A 21,180-nucleotide genomic window follows, 5' to 3' on the forward strand; every position below is an offset into this window, starting at 1 on the left:
CCATGTTCTTTTTCTTTTAAAGAATCTGTCATTTTTTTCTTCAATCTTAAGAGCTTTTACTGAATGTTGGTTGGTTTCATTAGTTAAATGAAGTTCACCATTATAAGCACTTATGAGAGATGCGACACAGACGTCAGCTACCCTACCATAAATTAAAATTTGAGGAAAAGTGTTTGAAATAAAAGCGAATATGTGAGTATATAGTAAACGTGAACGTGAAGTTTTTGTATTGCGCCCATTTTACGAAGCTTCAGATTCACTGCCTATCTCACTTTGTGAATTGAGACAAAAAACATTAGTGTTAGGCAATTTGATTTCTTTCAAACTATAAGCGGTAAGGAGGGCCAGGAAACTGCCTGGTTGTAAGTCGGGATCGATGACGTTAGGCGCCTTGCGTGTTCACCGTAACACCCGTTGGGGAGTTTATATTGTTCGTGGTAGGTTCTTCTTTTTTATGCAGAGGGCAAGTTGACCCGGTCAGCAAAGAGATGCCTACAATTTTTGTGGCTCAATACCTTCAAGGACATAAACAAAAAAAATGGTATAATTTATGTTAAAATGCTTTCTCTGTATAATTAATAAGGATCATTTTTACTTATCAAAAATGAGTTCTTTCATGTAACTTTACATATATGATTTATATGAAACGACATTTTAGTAGTTGTAAAATTTATATGTAGGATTATGTTTCCATTATTATTCACGTTAAATTCAGATATCTTGCTGTTCATCCTGTAAATGTTTATTATTAGAAAAATTACTCTTTTCACTGATTCTGATTAGGATTGTTTTAACTAACTAAAAGTGCATCTATGTTTCTTACTAATGTGTTCAACACTAAAGAACAAAAAACAATCGGGTAAGCGAGTCATTCCGGTGAAAACTGAACATAGCAAATTTGATATGATCGCTATACTTCCTTTTATCAAGAGGAACAGAAAGTGTAAATCTGCTATTAACACATAAATTCTTTAGTGAAGCAATTAACATCAATCACCACTTATTAATTGGCATTCTCCGTACAGTTTAGTAGTAACTATTGTGTATGCGGCCACATTATCTTGTCTCACTCTCGTCCTTCTTCATAATCGCTGTGTTTGTCTGCCCTAATTCTGTTATATCGCATTTATATTGTGCTCTACTCTTCCCCTGTTCTCGCCTGCTTTTACAGATCGCCTGCTTGTCTACAATCATTTAGTACCAGATGTATGAGGGCATTAAATCTCTATTGAGAAAAATGGTAGACAAGGCAAGACACACTTCCTCTGTTTATCTCACTCTAGTTAGTTCTTTTTTTTTCATTAACACTTAATAAGTGGTTGTGCAAAGACCGATTTTTATTAATACTAGTTCTGTTTTTACAATTAGATTGCTTTTTTGTCAAGTTAAATTAAAAACAGATTCTGTTATATTTTTCTTAAATGATTTCACACTATCCTCCTTTTGCTTAGGTAGTTTAACTTCTATACTTAAATTTTAAATTTTTTTTTTATAATATTATCTGCATATTATTTAAAGGACTATCAATATTTTAAATTAAATTCATCAAGAGGGTCTGTCTTAATTGAGTAATTTGCAAATTCTTGTGGAATTGATGATTTTTATGCACTCTTTAAACCTTTTTAGGTTGACTTTACCGTTGAATTTTTCTTTCATACCATTCAGAAGGTCCCGGTAAACAATGCAATAAATTTTGTAGAAGAATTTATTTGCGATAGGTTTGGTTGATGAAGTAAAGAAGAAGTTTGTAAACTAAGCCGACCTTGAAAAATGGTTTCCTAGATAGATTCGAAGAATCAAGAATCTAAAAATGTGAAGATACCTCGTTTGGAAAACCACAATATGAAGTGTGGATGCAACTTGACGGTGTTCGGCACAGTTAATTCGAACAATATGGATGAAACCATAATGTGTTCATTAGTTTGCCAGAAATCCTATGTGCTTGAAATTCTCTAAAACGACTAAGAACAAAACAAAAGAAAATCACAATTCTCATTTTTTATCTAAAATGAATCAATGAGGACACATACTACTTAGCTTTGCGGTTGTCGCCAGTAATCAGCTATCCTGGCACCTCTACTAAATTCTCTCTCTTTCTATCTCTCTCCCCTTATTCGATTGAGAGAAAGAAACGTGAATATGATGGCGTTCGATTTTTTAGTTAATGGTGGTGAATTAGATCAAATTTGGCGAAAGACAATGTATGTACTTGTTTAAAAACTTGTGGTTTGCTGAGAGGGAGTATAAAAAGTAAAAGCAAATTTAAGTGGGTTTTAGAATTACGCTATTATTGGTGTTTACTGTTTTTCTTAAAATATATTGTCAGGGAAAGTTTTGTTTGTGTTTGTACTTTGATAGATTGGCAGCCTAGAGAAGTTAAATTTCTTCAATAATGCTAATTTGGAAGTTTAAGTACGGTAATATTTTGACATGAAAAAGGTTGATTGGTATTCTTTTGTACGTTTATTGCAAAAAAAGTACAATATACTTCATCTCCAATCCTCAGGATAATTTCCAATCAGTGCTTTATTTGCTAAATTACTTTATGATCACTTGTTGAAAATAAGTATGATTTTTTTGAATTTAAAATCATTTATAAATTATACCGGAAGTATTCCACTCCAATTGAACAATTTGATGTTGGAAAGTCTCTAAATATATACATATATACGTCACTGAAATGATTCTGTCTAAATATAGTTATACCAGATGTTCTGGATGACGCCCATTTAATAGATGATGACCGTCACTCTCTCATCCTTTCTCTTTCTCTAAGTGGCAGGGCGGGATCGTTGGCTGACATTTCTGCTACATGGATGGGCTGACTCAATCGCGGCGGTGATGTATGCAGCTGGGAGGTCCGCGACCTTCTAAATACACCATTCCTCCAGTGAAGGACGTTACGATCTTCCAAAATATGAAGATGCAAGATTTTTTTTTGTTTACTGTTAAAAGCTTCCTGGTATTTTTTTTCTGTTTATTCTTTTTTTTTATTTCTGCTTTAAAAACGTCATTTTTCCACCCTTCAGTAGAAATTTAAGTGTTTAGTTTTTAAAAAACTGCTCCTTCTTTTATAGTTTTGGTTATTTATTGCAATTTAATTCTCTATTTATGTCTTTTAACATCATTGTAGTAGATTTTTGACGAAAAACTAGGTTTTGTCGACATGTATTGTAATGTCCAGTTATTGCTTAGTAGGTGTGAAAAGTACATATTCACTGAACCAGCTTGAGGACTTTAGAAAATAATATTGCCACTTGAAATCCCTGGTCCTAGGATTCTTTAGGAAATTACTTTTGCAACAGTAAACAATCCTGCCATCAGGAAGGAGCGTAGTAGACATCATGTACCCTACTTAACCTAGGCCAGCTTCGTTAGTTTCATAAATCTTGTTAAATTACTTCGCAAAATTGAAAATCTTTAGAATCAATTAGAACCATACAATTAAGAACAACTGTAAAGTTTCCTTCGGCCTGTAATCAGATGATAAGAACGACATTTATCCGTCTAGTTGAAGAAAGCAAAACTATTCCGTCTAATATAATTTTGGTGATTTTTATCTGGGAACCAGTAGAATAAATCTATAAGTTAGTCTGTGATTGTGTACCAATATCGCTTGTCAAAAATGTTAAATTAATTCGCTCAATAGATATTAATAAGATTAGATAGATTAATTTTATTAATGGTTTGAATATCATATTAGATATGTTAATTATTTTGTGAGAGAACATGAATCTCTGGCACCTGTCTTATGTCAATAGAATCTTATGTTAACAGCGGAGAATCTGGCATTTTGCTTTTAATGTGATCCCTAAAAAAGAACTTAGTAGTAACTTTCTTGCGCCGCTTCTTCTGATATATAACTTATTCATTGTCACAAAATCGATAGAAAGATATACCTGTTTAGTTCTATTTAAGTTATCTTACTATTTCATTTCTCATCTAATCTAAGGTATTTTTTAAAACAATGAAACTACAATTTTTTTCCTGGTTCAATTTCTGTTGGCTTAAACAACAACTGTACTAACAGCCCTTAATGATGACGTTTGGAAAACTTTTCATTAATTAATAATAACTGCTTTTAATTAATTATTAAATCATATTTTATTTGCAGAAGAGATAAATTTATTTTAAAAATTTTCTTTGACTTAAATTGGAGTTCCATTAAATTTTTAAAAGTAGAGTTCCTCCCACAAAGTAGAATATTCTTACCTCATATTAAATGCAGATTCATTTTTTACGATGTATTAAAAATAAAAATAACTGGAAAGCTCAATAAATGTTATTGAAAGGAAAAGAGGAATACAAGTTTTCCGACTTTTCTTATGGAAATTGAAAAAGTTGTAACTAAATTTAGTATCCTATTCAGAGTTGCTCAATCTATTCATAAAAGGTCCAGAAGTTTTCAGTCACCAGCAAAGTGGAAACACGTAGAGATAAAACAAACTGAGGTTCAAGTTGACTAGAATATTTAATACCTTACTAAAAAAAAATCTTCATATTATATTTTACATCCTATCATTTTTATTTATGTGAATAATTTGGGATTTGTTGTTTTTCTTTTACAGGATCTCAATAAAGAGTTGGACATTCTTGTGTATTCTGTATATTTCATTGGTAACATCTCTAGCAGGTAAGCATTTTGCTAAGAGTATTTCCATTATCATTTTAATAGGACATAAGTTCTGGAATTATTATCCAGTCATTATCCAGTATTAGATTAAAATTTTGCCGGAGATATTATTGGGCAGACAGCCTAAGCCATCCGAAAAGGACAATTTTTAGAACAGAATTGTGGCACCCATCTGAAGGGGCTCCTGGTAAAGCATGATGACATCAGTTTTGACATAGTAAATGTAGTGCGAGAAGGACAAATGAGTGAAGTCGAAATATCTACTCCAAACTAATTAATTTACCTCTTATGATGGAAGATAGACCGAAACCATAACATGCGATTTGCGGATAAAATCAAAGATTATCTTAAATTATTGAAAATTGTTGTATGACATGACATGTGTGGCTCTAAGGTCTCTCGTAACAAATTGGGACCACCCTCAATACGCTTCTTCTTTACGGTTTAGCTGAATTGTGTCAATAGTACAAACCTGAAGAGATGACTTCCATATCTTTAGGTCCTTTTTTCTGGATTTCCTCAGCTCAGCGCAGGTCTTAAAGCGAAAATATCAGGTTCCTTGATAAATATATTTAGAACCCAGAAATTGAGTTTTAAAAAGAGTAACTTATATTTTTTAGTTCACGGTTTTTGTTTTTTTAATTTGATCTGTAGGAAAATACTTGGCAGCCCTAGCTGTGTTCGCTAATCGATGATTTGATGTGATTACGAAATCAGGCAAACGCAATCACTACTTCCTCTCCTACTGTATTAGTCTATAAGACATAAGACATTGTTCCATCCTCCGTTGGGCATGTTGAGGATATGTTTGTCGATCTTAACATACCGACTGTTATCGAAATAGCAATTCTCGGTAATAATTTTTCGTTGTAAGTAATGCAGTGATCATTAGTTTAGTAAGGACAATACTTCTAAAGCCTTGCAACCATAGAGGTTTGTAGTCCAGCCCCATTTAGTGGGTTAAGCGTCCCATCTTTAAAAAGGTCTAGGACCTGTCTCTCTAGTCGTTTTTGCGATATGGCCTTCTCTGGTATCAAAAAACCAAAATATCATTTCTAAGCCAATGCTGGCAACACTTTTACACAAACACAGTGTAAAAAAACTTTTATTTATCATGGATTGGGATTGTCACAATATTATTTCCAATGAATACTTAAGATTAATAAGAACGCAGTAATTTGTTTTACTAGGTATAAGAAAATTGCAAAATTTCTCAAACTCCTACGTGAATAGTGTTAGGAAATATGTAAAATAGATGAAATATAAATTACAATATTAAAATTAATATTAATGTTTTTTTAAAATTTTATTATATTTAGAAGATGGCGGTGAAGAGGTCGCTTCAAAGGAAGACCTGATGATTGATCAGGATAATGAATTCACTGAAAAAGATGATGGTTTGTTTGAATTCGATGTATTCTATATTTCTTTGTTTAGTGTTTTTTGTTCCTTTGTTTGTTCTGTTTGTTTGTGTTCCTTTATAACTCACAATAGAGAGATTGGCTTTATTTGTGTTTGTTCGTATTCTTTTTTTTTTTTTTTGTGCAAAAACTCTGTTGCTTATCAAAACCACTTTGTGTTTGTTTTCTTTAGTTCATTTAATAAAAACCATTACATTGGTGCACTTGCACTTGTAACTTCCAGAATAACTGAATTTATTAATATTATTTATGTTAGAAAGTAAATTTCTGAAGTTTATCACAATTAATCTAATTCTGGAAATTACAAAATTCTGTTAATAAATAACTTATTTGTAAATATATGTAAATGTAATTTGTAATTTATTTAGCACAAAGAACTGCAAGAGCATTCTCAAGACTTTATTTTACTTAATTTTTCTTAATGTACTCTTCATTCGAATTTCCCTTAACGTATTTAATTCGCACTTACATTATACTATTGCAAATAAGTACATACGAGGGTCGTTTGAAAAGTCCGTGCAAAGTCAGAGAGATAGCACCACTGGCGCGTATCGAGGTTATGTTTAGTTAGTAGCATCTCTTGGAAGAACACACACCAAGTTTCAGCCAGAACGGTCTATTTCTTTGTGTTTGGCATTCGTTTGAATCGAGGAAGTCGAGTGCTTTTCAAAAAATGGGCGAAAAAGAATTTCGTGTGTTGATTAAACACTACTTTATGAAAGGCAAAACGCCTCAGGAGACTAAAGAGAAGCTTGGTAAACATTATGGTGACCCTGCACCTTCGATTAGAACAGTTTATAAGTGGTTTCAAAATTTTCGGAGTGGCCATATGGACACAAGTGACGCTGAACGTTCTGGACGCCCTGTTGAGGTTACTACTCCAGAAATCATTGATAAAATCCATGATATGGTGATGGATGACAGAAGAGTGAAGGTGCGTGAGATTGCTAGTGCTGTGGGCATCTCGAATGAACGGGTGCATAATATTTTGCATCAACATTTGGACATGACAAAGCTATCCGCAAGATGGGTGCCGCGATTGCTCACGCTTGACCAAAAACGAAATCGTGTGAAGTGTTGCAAGGACGGTTTGCAGCTGTTCCAGAAGAATCCGCAGGACTTTAAGCGTCGTTTCGTCACTGTGGATGAAACATGGATACATCACTACACTCCTGAGACCAAAGAACAATCTAAACAATGGGTTACCAAGGGGGAATCTGCGCCAAAAAAGGCGAAGACCGCTCCTTCGGCCGGAAAGATTATGGAGACTGTCTTTTGGGATTCGCAAGGAATAATCCTCATCGAGTATCTGGTAAAGGGTAAAACTATTACAGGTGCATATTATTCATCGTTATTGGACCGTTTGAAAACCGAGCTGCAAGAAGAACGCCCACGATTGGCCCACAAAAAAGTCCTTTTCCATCACGACAACGCACCAGCTCACACCTCAGCAGTTGTGGTCGCAAAATTAATGGAAATAGGGTTCCAACTCGTTTCACATCCCCCCCTATTCTCCAGACTTGGCTCCCTCGGACTACTATTTGTTCCCCAATATGAAGAAATGGCTGGCGGGAAAAAGATTTTATTCAAACGAGGAGGTGATTGCAGAAACGAATGGCTATTTTTCAGACTTGGACAAATCCTATTATTCGGAAGGGATCAACAAACTAGAGCAGCGTTGGACGAAGTGTATAAGCCTAAAAGGAGACTATGTTGAAAAATAAAAAAGGTTTACCCCCAAAAATTAAGTAGTTTTTATTTTTGCACGGACTTTTCAAACGACCCTCGTATGTAGATAGTCAGACTGTACACAGAAATTACACTTTACCCCTTATAAATCTAAAAGGTCGCTTTTAAGGTCAGCCTAAGTTCATTTTCAGAGATTACCGAAGAAAAAAACTGCCTAGTAAAATTTCGGTAAAGTAAGCAGTTTAGTTTAACTAAGTGATGGAAAATATTTTTCTCTAAATTTATCTACAAAGGCATTCTAAACTATAGGGAAGGGATTAACTATGCGGTTAGCATACTGGACTCCCACGCGGAGGTCCCGGGTTCGAATCCAGCTGCTGACCCTTAGATTTTCTCTTGCTAGGAGCTTCTTACAGCTCACTGTCCGGTGATGGACAGTGTTGTCTGTAACGAGAGAACACTGTCCGGAGGCCGGCAGTGCACTGGAAAAAGCTCCGGGCGCCAATAACCTTAGATGTTGACGCGCCTTAAATCACAAAAAAAAAAAACTCTAAACTATGCTTCATTGATACTTAAGAAAAACCCCTGTTTTTAAGGTATGAACTTTACAATTCAAACAGTGAAATTCTGAGAAATATGAGTGCTTGATCTGAGTCTTTTTGGTCATAGTGCGAAAGATGCCGCGTTTCACTATAGTTCGTAAGTTTAATTGTTTTTCTTCCTCGCTCAATAGGCATGCATTATTTTTTCGTGTCATATTTAGGACAATTTATTATCGTTTTTTAGCACATTACAAATAAAAAAAAAGAAAAGAAAATTTTTGACTGCGACAAAAAACCTGGTATTTACCTTTTTAGAAAAGTATTCACCAATTTTCTAATCTTTTACATTTTTGAAAGTTCCCGTCAATTTTATGTCAATAAAATTTTGAAAATTATGTTTATATAAATTGCATGTAAAGAAAAGTAATTTATAACTAACTAGTTTTGTAAATAATAAGCTACATTTTAACAAATAAATGTACAGGTTTTTAATCTCTTCTTAAGTTTATACGAATTAGAAAGATTTTCTTATAGTAAGAGCACGAACTATTCCTAAGTTTTTTTAAGTGTTTAAGTTTATTTTAATATTTTTACCCACTAGTTGGCTAAAGTTGCATCAAATAATAAAGTTTTTTGTGCTACGTCCTACGACCAATCCATGTAACTTGACAAGCTTCAGTCAACATGCCTCTCGAACCAATCCTCATGTTGTATAGTAATCCTTACATCAAGATTGATAATCTTGTTGTTCATTACATCACTTATCTTTATTCCTCAACGAAAACGTAATTGATATTGCATCGCGATAAGATGCCTTACAGTTTACTAAAGAAAACTTTGGTATATCAAGGACTCCTTACATGAGTATTATCTTAAATTGATGCATTTCTTGAAATTACATAAACATTTTTTGTAACAACAGAAAATAATTAAAGTTTTAAAAGCTATTATTTTTTAAAAGTAAAAAAAAAAAGTTAATTTTAGAATAAAAAAATACCTGTAATTTTTGTTGTTGTGTCGTATCATTAAAAAATATGCACCAACTACTAATTTGGAAATTTCAGTTCTTGTACTTACAATGACCTCATTCTTATTTAGATTCCCTATTGTAGGTGAGTTCCTACTTACTAATTATCTTTCCTAGTAATGATCTCATGCTTAAAGGTTCCAAGATTCCTTTGTGTGCCGCTCAACATAAAAAAATAAATAAGTCATTATATGCAACAAACTGCTCATTCAAACTCCTAGGTTTTGAACTTTATCTCTAATTAATTGTATTTTTTATAAATACAGCCGTTACATTCGATGATATTTGCTTTCTGATTTATAATTTCTAATTCTAAAAGATAGTCAATTTTATTTTCATTTAATTAAAAAAATCATTGTTTAATGATTTAAGGAGAATCATCTTAACGATTTCTAACTATTCTCTATCCATGATATTTTTTTTTACTAAAAGTTACAATTTTATTATTATTTATCATCAATATTTGGGGCAGTCATGAAAATTTTACAAAAAGGAATTTTAAATAAGATAAATTGTAATTAAAAGGGGAAAGAAGGTTATAAAAACAATTGGAAATTAGAAAACAGTGGAGCGATTTCTGTTCCCCAGTTGAAAGAAGCTTTTTTTTGACGAATGCAGTCGTCTTAAAAAAAATCCCTCACCTTTTTACAAGTTTCACGGTGAACCCATCCCGCGTTATCGCCTCAAGCAAAAAAAAACTTGCAGTTTTGCAGCGGATTCAGATAGGTTACAAGACACCGTTTAACTGTCACGACCACATTGGGGATAGAAGGGGGAAAAATTACTGAAACATCTAGCAAAATTTGTAGGTAACAAACTATTAAATAATTAGTTTATTAAAATTCCTGTTTTATTAGAGAAGACAAAAATATCCCGCGACCGTCCTAGGGAAGACCTCCTTGCTTAAATATTCGTTCTCGGAGGACTGTGTTGAGGATCCTGTTTGCTTGGATGGGGATGGGATTGTGCTCAGCACAATCTTAATAATACGCTTTTTCTTACGTGTGTGCCTTATAATAATGCTCATGGTCTGGATAGAAACATCTTTCCTTGTCATTATTCTGGATGTTGGATTATTGTTGGTGTAAATTATTTTGTGATTATGATTAAATTGTGAAATTATGATATTTGAACTGGGAAATTTTTATTTACAGATTACGTGGGTGACCGTTTGGGTCCATGTGCAGAATACAGAAGAGGTGAGGACGACCTTCTTGGTTTAGACCTGATAAGGAAGTATAAATTAGATGGGAAGGAAAAAATAGATGGTGTGACTAAAGTTAGGGGTTCTAATCAGGTGCAAATTGCTTATAGATTGGACAGAGGTGCTTACTTAAACCTACCTACTAGGTAAGTCTTTCATTTTTGTTTCATGTAAATAATTAACAATTTTCAAACCTTGTTTGTTCAATATGTTATGTTTTTTTATTTATACTATTGATGCAATCTTCAATATTATCATAAAACGTTACTACAATTATATTTATTATCATGATCACTTTGAAAGTGAGTTAAAATTGAATTTATTTTTGAGTAATACATTTCTAAAATTGATATATTTGGAAGACGTTCTCACTCTTCCTTCGCTTGCTGCAAGAGGTTGCTACGCTTCAGATAAGAAGCATGTAATATTTTATTATCAGTTTTTATTTTATTTTTTTATTTTTTAAATTAATTCTATGTTCGTTTCTTGTTGCAATTTTTCGATAGAAAGACAACTTTCGAAATGTAGTTCGAAATAAATCGAGTTTTTTTTTAACCAAATTATTACCGTTCCTTGACTGCCCGAATCCTCAACTTCATTGGGTACATCTTACTCTCTGTTCACATCACTTTCTATTGTTTCAACGAGGTTTAGTCTATAAAATGCAAACATTTAGATTTATCCGTCGGTCAACTATCTTTTTAAGGTACGTGTATATTCAGTTTATTTGAGAGGAGAGAGAGCCTAATTTATTCTAATGAATTTATGGCTAGTTTGAAGAGATTAAATATAGATTTGCACATATGTTCATATCAACATAAGAGAAAATACATAATTTATTGAGATATTAATAACTGATTGAGTGTGGCAACAAATTCTGTTGGGCATTGTATCAAATGTTTGTTTAAGTATATGCTATATTTATTAAAGATCCAAGCGAAATTATAGGGTGGGTTTCTGTTCACAGAACTCTAGTGTAGTATTCAATGGGGATGTGGAAGCGTCTTCCAAGTTTGACCTAGTTCTTTCCCGCAAAAAAAATGCGAATCTACCATTTAACGTGATTGTAATATTTAAATCTTACTTTTTTTCTTCTTTTTAAGGGAGCTCCTACCTGTCGGGTTACCTGAAGAATTTTCATTAGTAATAACATTTAAGGTTAGGAAATTAATTAAAAATATATGGTACTTACTAAGAACTGAGGATCTTCAGGCTCGACCACAATTTGTAATTACCTTATCGCCAAAAAAATCTTCAATAGAAATATCTTTAGTGGATTTTTATGGCAGAATAAGGCATCATACTTTTCTCTCGGCAAATGTAAGTGATACTATTTGAAGTTAGTTATTTACTTAAACATGCAGAAGTCGAATTATTCATTTTACATGTCTTTCTAATCTAATCATCTTAAATATTGCTACACACTTCAAAGTCTTTTACTCACGAGTGTATTGAGTTTATCAACTGGCAAGATCATCATCTGTTTTTGAAGTAACTATCTGATTAATGGACGTAACAGACGGAGTGTTCTTTAAATATGAATTAGGTTTATGGAATTCTTGTGATCAGACTTAGTTATTATGAAATGCAATAAAAAGACGACTGATTATGTAAATTGTAACGTACTTCTTTTGCTTCATATTGTTGTCCTGAATATAAATAAAAGAAAATTCTGATATCGGCGATTTTCTGATTTTGGATTTTGCTGATCACAACTCATCTTATAGGAAAACCTTTTTTCGGGTTGAGAGACCACCAAAATTGTATTTCCTGTATAAACTTAAATATAAAAATCAGCGCGATTGCAATATCTCATGCGAAAAGGAAGAGAAAGTAAATTGCTTTAAAATGGAAAAAATGTTGCTTCTTTCTTAGCTGCATTCTAATTTCTTTTCAACTCAGTAAGAAATGTTTTTTTCTCACTTAAATAAGAAGGAAAGATAGCATTCTGTTATGAATTTTTAAGGATTAAACGCTACACGGTTTGTTGCTGCTATCCTTCTATATTTTTATTTTCTTTCTCATTTTTCCTAACTCACTGTGCCTTTCAAATATTAATTTTAGTGTACCTTTTTTTGAGTTATAATAAATAACAAAGGAGTCATAAAAAAAGTTAATATTTGTTTCACTTTTTTTTTCAGGTATTTGATAAGAACTGGCATAAAATACATTTTGGTGTATTCAAAGATAGAATTGTACTTTATGTTGATTGTAAGCTGTTGGGTTCTGCATACACTCAACCCAGAGGACCAATTGATGTCAACGGCAATATCACGATATCCAAGATGGCCAATTCCAAAGCCACTGTACCGGTTGGTAGTTTTTATTATTATTATTATTATTTCATATTTATAAAATTTTTTGTTTGTTCCGATGTTTAACCATTATGTTAATTTGAAACCAGATTGATCTCCAGTGGATGTTACTCCATTGCGATCCTACCAGACCTGAGAGAGAAACTTGTGAAGAACTTCCGGTAAAGATTTTCTTTAGAAATTTCATTATATATTTTCTTAAATAATTACTTATAAATGTTCTACTTTAAACAAATAGGTGAGAAATGGAAGACCTATCCAGAGTTTAGTTACACCCCACTGTGAAACCGTTTGCCCAAGAGGAATACCTGGTATTAACGGAACTGACGTAAGTTGAATGAATATAACTATCGATCAATTGTAATTTATTTACCGCTCTTAGTAAGTATTTATTTAAAGATTTTCCTCTAATGTCACTTTTTTTTAAAATTCGGTTTAAAAAATTTTATAGTGTGAGAAAGAGTTAAGTATGCTTTGTTTCTCTGAGTTTATAGAAAATGTATAAGTTAGAACTTTGGAAATCGCAATAAGAAAAAGTCTTGTTAGTGTTTACATCACTTTTTGCGAATTGTTTGCTGCATTCATTATCGCTAAATTTTTTTTTTTTTAATTAATTAAAATAATAACCATACACTTAAATATCACTTAATGGTCTTTGTTCAGTTTTTCTTTTTGCTTTTATTAACTGATGATTTTGTAACTTAGTCGCTGCACCTAAAAAAAGTTAATAAATTTTTTTTTATAAACAGGGCTTGCCAGGATTACCTGGGCCTCCAGGAGAAAGAGGAATTTCTGGGCTGCCTGGAATACCTGGTCTTCAAGGAGTTCGGGTAAGTAATCAGGCAATTACTTTTAAAATAATGTAATCAATAAACACAATGAAGGTCATTAAGAATTAAAAGATTCTTTAAAGTAAGCTATATGAATTAATGAAAAAAAATTATGTATAAAGATAATTTTTTCTAGGTCTAAAAATGTATTCATATCCTGAAGAATGATTGATTAGAATGGTGTTCGTTATGATGGGAATAATTTTGACTTAGTAACTCGTATAGAACCGCTGAAGACATGCTCTTTTATTTTTTGCAATCTGCCAACAAGATCTAATTTGTCAAATTTCAATTACAGGGGGAACCAGGGCCACAGGGTCCCCCAGGACCAAGAGGAATTGAAGGCCCTTCCGGCCCTCCTGGACCAGAAGGTATTACAGGACTACCAGGATTGAAAGGAGAACCGGTATATACATTTATATATGTATATTTGTTTTTGACTTTAACAAAATAAAAGTTGGAACTCTAAGAATTTTCATATTTTGCAGGGCGTCGTTGGTCTGATAGGTTTGAAAGGCGATAAAGGAGAACCGGGAGCTCCTGCTCCTATTTCACCAATTAATGAATTACCCGGACCGCGAGGTCTACCCGGTCTTCAAGTAAATAGATTGACAAATGTTTATTCTACCTATAAATAATCAGAGCACCTTTGGTTTTATAGTGTAAAATTAGTAGAGTATTTCTTTCAGGGGCCTGAAGGTCCTTCTGGGAAACGAGGATTGCCTGGCATTGAAGGTGCACCAGGCCTACCTGGTCTGGACGGACCTAAAGGGGAACGAGGTGCTAAAGGTGACCGAGGTGATGTAGGTCCTCCCGGGGCTACAGGGCCTCCAGGACCACGGGTATGTTTTCGCTTAATAATATATTCTTATGAAACTTGAAAAAAAACATAAATTTTATCTGAAACTCTATGTCAAATTTATAGATCACTATTTTTATTTTTAGAAACACGTAACTTTTACAGTTCATTTTCTCTGTTCCTTTTTTTAAAAAAGAATACCAGGGGATAAGTAATAAATCACATTCTTATTATGACTTACTTGTCTTAATTATGAAAGGAATAATTATTAAAGAAAAATTAGTTAGTATGGATGAAAAAAATTCTAGTATAAAACAAATTTGAAAGAAAATATTATTTTTCTGTCAGCGAAGTACATAACTCACAACCAAACATGACTCTTTACGATTGTATCTCCCTTGTTTTCGCTTATTGTTGACTTATTTGAGGTCTTCATCCATCCAGTTCTTACGCTTGATTTAACAAAGCTGAGTATAAACGTTGGCTTTAAAAGCAAAGTTTTTTTTATTCAGTTGATTTATTATACTTCAAAAAATAAATTCACCTAAAAGAAATGTAATACATTAACCAGTAAGAACTCGAGCCCTAATGTTTTCTTATCTTGCAAGGTCAAAACACTGCTTAGTCGAAGCACGAAACTAATACTAGGAACTAAGTTATATACCAGCAAGTTATTAAACTTTACTACTAAGATTAGGAGTTTCTTGATATTTGTCAAAATTGATCTGCTAAATATCATTTATCTGTATTTTAGGGCCTTCCCGGACTTCCTGGAGCACAAGGTACTGGCTTAGTTGAAGGCGGAGCCCCTGGTCCTACTGGTCTGTCAGGAGCACCTGGATTGCCTGGAGCACCTGGCCTAATGGGAGTGAGAGGTCCGAAAGGAGACCAAGGAGAGCCTGGAGAGTTTGGACCTAAAGGGGATAAAGGTATATTTATTAATAAAATCGTTAGGAACCATATCTAGATTCCTAGTTTTTGTATTAAACAAAATCTAATTTAACGTATAAAATAATATTGAAAGAAAATATATTAAAAGATTTCTTCCAACGCAACACATTGGCGGGATGTCTTTAGCACTAAAATAAATCAAATCTGCAATCTTGATAGTCTAGTTGTTTAAAAAAAAAATGTATATTTTCCAAACTCTTGATTATATTTATTTTTATTATATTCTACTAGTAATTCTGTTTTTGTATTTACATTCTAATTTGTAAATTCTGAAGAATTACTTTTTAAATACCTGTTGGAATAAAACCACGTTTCCTTCTAAACTCTATATTTTTTTGCAGGTGAAAGAGGCCCACCTGGTCTACCAGGTGTAGAAGGTGATAAAGGTAACCCTGGAAAGCAAGGTCCACATGGAGAAAAAGGAGACAGAGGAGAACAAGGTTTCGTTGGCCCTATTGGAATACCAGGACCCCAAGGTGTTCCTGGAATACCTGTAATTATTCTTTATTTACTAAAAGTATTAGCAATTGAATCTTCAAAGTTATGCAAAAAACCTTGTATAATATAAATATGATTTGTAAGAACGTTTTAAAAACCCCTTGATCAAATTTGATTCACATCGTAGGGAGAACTTGGAAATCAAGGGCCACCGGGTTTACCAGGAGAGAAAGGTGAACCTGGAAAAGATGGATTGCCTGGTATTCCGGGAGCTGCATTGTCTGGTGCCGAAGGACCTCCGGGACCAGTTGGGAGTCCTGGACCAAAGGGAGATCGAGGATTGAAAGGAGAAAGAGGACAAACGGGAGATCAAGGAGTTCCTGGTCCAAGCGGCGCCCCCGGTATCCCAGGAAGGGATGGTACACCAGGTGGAGAAGGACCTCAAGTAATTCAATTAATTCATTACGTATTTAAAGAGTGATAAGTAACCCTTACTAAACAGTATATACTTTGGAATATGCTGAAATAGCAAGTCAGAGGTTAGGCCAAATACCAGTGTCTGTTTTAAGGTCTCAAGTATAAATTGAACTATTCCCATTTGTTAAATGAATTACATTTTGAGGGGTTTATTTATTGAAAATCTGAAAAATGTTCAAATAAAAGTTTAAATATATATATTTTTTAAAATGGGTTTGTACAAACTAAAAAAGCGTTAGAAAATTTTAGGAAAAAATGAAATTGATAAAAGATTCAGTAAACCAATCTTTTCTGAATTTTACCTTGATCGATTTCGTTGATTTTCGTCTAAAATATTATTTTCTGATTCCCATAAGGCAATAAACCAAATATCAGGTTTGATGTTTAACATTTTTGAGTATGTTGACCAAACAAATACTCATACACAAACAGTAAGTCGGAGAGTAGTTTTTTGTCGTTAGGTAGGTTATGGCTGCATTCCCTGTGAAAATTCAAATCTAAAATCTACCATATTTTCAATTCTTCCTCTTCCGGAAGATATAGAAGAAGAAAATTAGTGTGCAATAAAAAAGAAACGATTTTATGAGGAGGAAATTAATGTAGAAAACATCTATTCTATTCTACGACGGATAAAATAACGATGTATAAGTATATCTATTCTACAATTAATGAATACAGTACAACGAATTTGTAAGCTATTTTACTTTCATTTTTGTATTATTGCATTTCAGGGTCCTCTAGGGAGCAAAGGAGATTCAGGGTCTAGAGGACTTGATGGATTTCCTGTAAGTAATTAAATCTTAATAAAAATCTTAAACCACTTTATAGACATATTTTTATAATAAGAATAGAAATTATTTTTCTATTCCTCTAGCCCACGCTAAGTTGAGGCAGTTCGAAGGAAAACTTTTGGTTATATAAGAGTAATAGATTAATGGGAGAGCCAAGGATTCCGTCAATCTTTACATTGTAATAAAACAATCCAGATTCAAGATTTTATTGTAAAATATTAATGTGAATTTGAAATCGAGAAGTGTCAAGGACTACACTTAGATCCCACGTCTCGCTCCTGATTGACAACTTCCATGCATATTAGAATACTTACTCAATATTGTATTTGTTATTTTAATTGAACCATTTTGCAGGGTGAACCTGGAAAACCTGGCCTTCCTGGATTACCAGGTGAATCTGGAATGAAAGGAGATCGAGGAGAAGAAGGAGCTCAGGGGCCTATAGGACCTAGAGGATTACCTGGAAATATGGTACAACGAACAAGACATCGTACATTAGTTTATTTAACGCAAATAATCTACTACTTATGGAATTTTTTCCAGTAACGGTGCGGTAAAACCGAAATAAAAAGTTTTAGAAGCTGCAAAAATACTGTATTGCCGAGTCTAAGACAAAAAACTGTTCCGGTCTTGAACCGCCTCAGATTTACGGTCTTAAATCTAACAATAACCTTAAGGGGAAACAGATAAGCTCATCCCCCGACAACCTGTTGAGAAACTAATGTTTTCCCACCTAAACAATCCGACTTGAGGTTAATGTGTGTTTTTCTGTCACACTAACTCTTTAAAAATAGAACACCATTTATGTTGAAAGTCCCCTGAGACCACAATGCCCAGTAAAGGATCCGACCATTAGTCTGAGAGTACCTCATTTCCCGAATACCCATATATCTTGGCACTAAGTCTAGAAGGACACATTTGGTAGAAGAACTTTCTCGTTTACGAGAATTCCATAACCAATTTCAAAGTGAATACACAAGCTATCAAGCAGAGCAGATATAAATCGCTTTATAAGCTGAGCTTGCTCTTTTAAAATGCATCTAAGATTAGTATCAATTTCAGACTGGAAGACAGTTATTCGTACATCAAGAGACACTACCAAGTGCCTCCCAAATGGCTGCTGCTCCTTCCATATATTCTGTAATTTTTTGTGAATGCTAAGATTCTTTTTTTTAATAAAAATTTACAGTCATTCTTCTACATTCCTGGAATACACCAATTCCCTCATTATTTCCTTCAATTATGTAGTTAATTACATTTACTAATATCAGTTTGTATAAAAATTAATTTAATTGATGTATAACTGATTAAGAGATATAAAATTTGCAGAGTTCCTCCTTCTTAATAATATTAAACTATTTCTGTTCGGACTAGTAATTTATTATTTCTTTTATTTTTAGAAATGAACATTGAGGTTATTACGCTCAGTAATTATTTTTAAAGTACTCGTGCTAGAAGATCATACAATCATATTACTTCAGTAATTATACATAAATGTACCAATGAGAAAATGTATTTGCGTAATAAAATTCTTAAATTCACATTATACATGTATGTAATAAATATTGATATTATATTCTTAAACATGTTCTAAAAAGGGGGTAAGCGGGCTGCCTGGAACTCCCGGCTCTGTAGGACGACCTGGAGAACCAGGCCCGCCTGGAGCTGCCGGTCCACCGGGACCTCCTGGAGATACAGTTGTAAATACAGTGTACACTCATGCAGACAGTCAAGCAGATAGTTATACACAGGGCTCTCCAGGCCCCAGGGGCTTACCAGGAGTACCTGGGATGGTAAGTTATCCGACTAAATTTTTGTTTAGATGATCGGTATTGATTTACTGCACATTTCAAATTGCAGTTAAAACTACTTTCTTCTACTAATACTAATTTTGTTGGCATTTTAGCCTGGCGAACGTGGAGCTAATGGAGAAAGAGGGCCTGAAGGTGCTCCAGGATTACCTGGAATCCCGGGCAAAGAAGGCCCACCCGGGTTGCCTGGTCCGCCGGGGCAGAGGGGACCTCCTGGATTGCATGGTCAACCAGGACCACCTGTTAGTAGTATTCTATTTTTAAATTCAAATATGAAAAGAAAAAAATAAATAATAATAATTGACTAATCAATTTCGGATGTTACCTTGACTTATTTTTAATCTTCATTGGACGTGGGAATTTTAACTCCCTCATCGAAGATACTAACATCATTAATTTGTAATGAAAGTTGGAGAAATGAAATCAGTCCTTGAATGAGGTAAATTTATGGGCAATCTAGAGTTCAAAATACCCGTATTTTTTTCATGCATTCTATTGGCTATTGTTAAAGGACTATTGTTTTATTATTCGAATATTATTTTATTGGTGTAAATTGTTTTAAGTGCATTATTAGTGGATGTACATAGCTTGTGAGAAATCACAAGCCTTTCTTAACTTTCTTTTTGCCATACCTATCCCTCCCAGTGACCTTTCCCTGATCCTCCTGCGACCTCGAAAGATTCACTGAGTTAATTTTGCTAGGAAAACCGCAGAGACTCCAAGAACCCTAAAGGTTTTATTTTTGTACTAATGTAATGCAGTTTTATTTTTAATTATTTCCATCAATTTCACATTTTTGTTTGTTTTAGTGGTTAAAAATAAAGTTTCTGAAATTCTAAAACAAACCCAGAAAACCAAAGGAACACTACTTACTTTTAGCTTTAAAATAAATTTTCATGCTGGTAACATAATTATAATTCATTTAATTGTCACTCCTTTTATTATTGAATCTATTATTAAATATTATTGAGGTTCCTCATAATTGAGATTTCTCAAACCAATTCAAAATTAAACAGAGGATAGATTATGTCAAAAAAACTAAATTTATATTATGAATTACTTTCGAAAATTAGCTTATGGAACGAATGGTCCGTACTAGTATTTATTTATTCTTATTTCTAATATTTTTCAATAATTTTTCGAAAAATTTAATATTTAAGGAAGCCGAGGAGATGGTTGGATGGTTGGAGATGGATGGTTGGAATAAGTATATCTTTTATATAATAAGCCCCTAACTCTTCCTGTGAGACTCATCCAAAATTTTTGTTTTGTTCTTTGAGAATACAAAATTCCATTGGCTGTTCGGTTTATCTGAAGGTAACAGCCACACCCAATCATCAGAGAAAGATTTAAATATTGCCATCAATAATTTTAATACAAAGAAATATTTTAGGGTCGGACATACAGTGAAGCTGAACTGAGGGACATCTGTGCAGCAGTTCTTAGAGGTTTGCTCATTATTAATTTTAAAAATAAATAAATACATCCATTTTGCAAATGGTAACTTTTGGAAAGAAATTAAGAAGAAAATGAAGTGTTTTTTTACCACTACAACAGGTCTTTATAATTACGTATGTACTCCAACAATTCAGCAATAAAAATAATAGTAATTTTACTCCGTAAAATTTAATGACTGAGTTGCCAATAGATAAACAAATATTGAATCAAACTCGTGGGTTTTTGAAACCTATATTTCCGGTGAAACTTGAAAATCGAAACATTTGCAATTCACGATAATTTCTCTTATTGTATTAAGCGAAAGTAATAAAAAAAATTAGGGATAGGTTATTACATCCGAAAAATGCTCATGCCGCAATTAGTTTTAATAAAAATGAAATGGAAGTAAAGATCTAGAAAACAAATCTGAATAAATTTTATAAGATAGATTTTATTTTTTAACTCAACAGTGCATTTCAGTAATTTAGAGAAAAAAGTCTTTCTATAAGTTATCAAATTATAAATTGAATTAAGAAAATGAAAATAGCGATTGCAATGAGCAGTATTAAAATTCCAATTGGGAAAAATATATGTATATTATAATTTTTTTTTTAAATTATTACTTGAGCAATGCTGCTTAATTTTCAGAACAGCTGAGTGAGCTGACAAACCAGTTGACAGGTCCCCCTGGGCCTCCAGGAAGAGGCAGGGTTGGACCACCCGGAACTCCGGGCCTTCAGGGACCACAAGGTTTGATCTGTAGCCACCTTCCTAACGCCTTCCTTATCCATTTAGAAAATATATCAGGATACATT

General features: G+C 33.2%; 1 protein-coding gene across 7 annotated transcripts in view; it reads left to right on the top strand.

Moving 5' to 3' along the window:
* Positions 1 to 21,180, top strand: part of LOC141461164 (uncharacterized) — a 43,261-nt gene that overhangs the window by 15,494 nt on the left and 6,587 nt on the right. For 2 of the 7 annotated variants that reach the window (XM_074141943.1, XM_074141937.1), the window contains exons 2-20: positions 4,569 to 4,633; positions 5,953 to 6,030; positions 10,467 to 10,662; positions 11,620 to 11,836; positions 12,658 to 12,828; positions 12,921 to 12,992; positions 13,070 to 13,159; positions 13,581 to 13,661; positions 13,960 to 14,067; positions 14,150 to 14,260; positions 14,351 to 14,503; positions 15,215 to 15,389; positions 15,753 to 15,904; positions 16,037 to 16,294; positions 17,058 to 17,111; positions 17,472 to 17,588; positions 18,716 to 18,910; positions 19,024 to 19,170; positions 20,322 to 20,376. In XM_074141943.1, coding sequence (XP_073998044.1) covers positions 4,569 to 4,633; positions 5,953 to 6,030; positions 10,467 to 10,662; positions 11,620 to 11,836; positions 12,658 to 12,828; positions 12,921 to 12,992; positions 13,070 to 13,159; positions 13,581 to 13,661; positions 13,960 to 14,067; positions 14,150 to 14,260; positions 14,351 to 14,503; positions 15,215 to 15,389; positions 15,753 to 15,904; positions 16,037 to 16,294; positions 17,058 to 17,111; positions 17,472 to 17,588; positions 18,716 to 18,910; positions 19,024 to 19,170; positions 20,322 to 20,376 — 2,495 coding nt within the window. Of the gene's footprint in view, positions 1 to 175; positions 193 to 2,810; positions 2,963 to 4,568; positions 4,634 to 5,952; positions 6,031 to 10,466; positions 10,663 to 11,619; positions 11,837 to 12,657; positions 12,829 to 12,920; positions 12,993 to 13,069; positions 13,160 to 13,580; positions 13,662 to 13,959; positions 14,068 to 14,149; positions 14,261 to 14,350; positions 14,504 to 15,214; positions 15,390 to 15,752; positions 15,905 to 16,036; positions 16,295 to 17,057; positions 17,112 to 17,471; positions 17,589 to 18,715; positions 18,911 to 19,023; positions 19,171 to 20,321; positions 20,377 to 21,013; positions 21,116 to 21,180 lie in introns of those variants that run through there. The other 5 variants (XM_074141938.1, XM_074141942.1, XM_074141936.1 and 2 more) reach the window with 5 other exon arrangements.

This window comes from Rhodnius prolixus, unplaced genomic scaffold (assembly GCF_049639745.1).
Source record: "Rhodnius prolixus isolate KJV_2025 unplaced genomic scaffold, Rpr scaffold_6, whole genome shotgun sequence".
NCBI lineage: Eukaryota > Metazoa > Arthropoda > Insecta > Hemiptera > Reduviidae > Rhodnius > Rhodnius prolixus.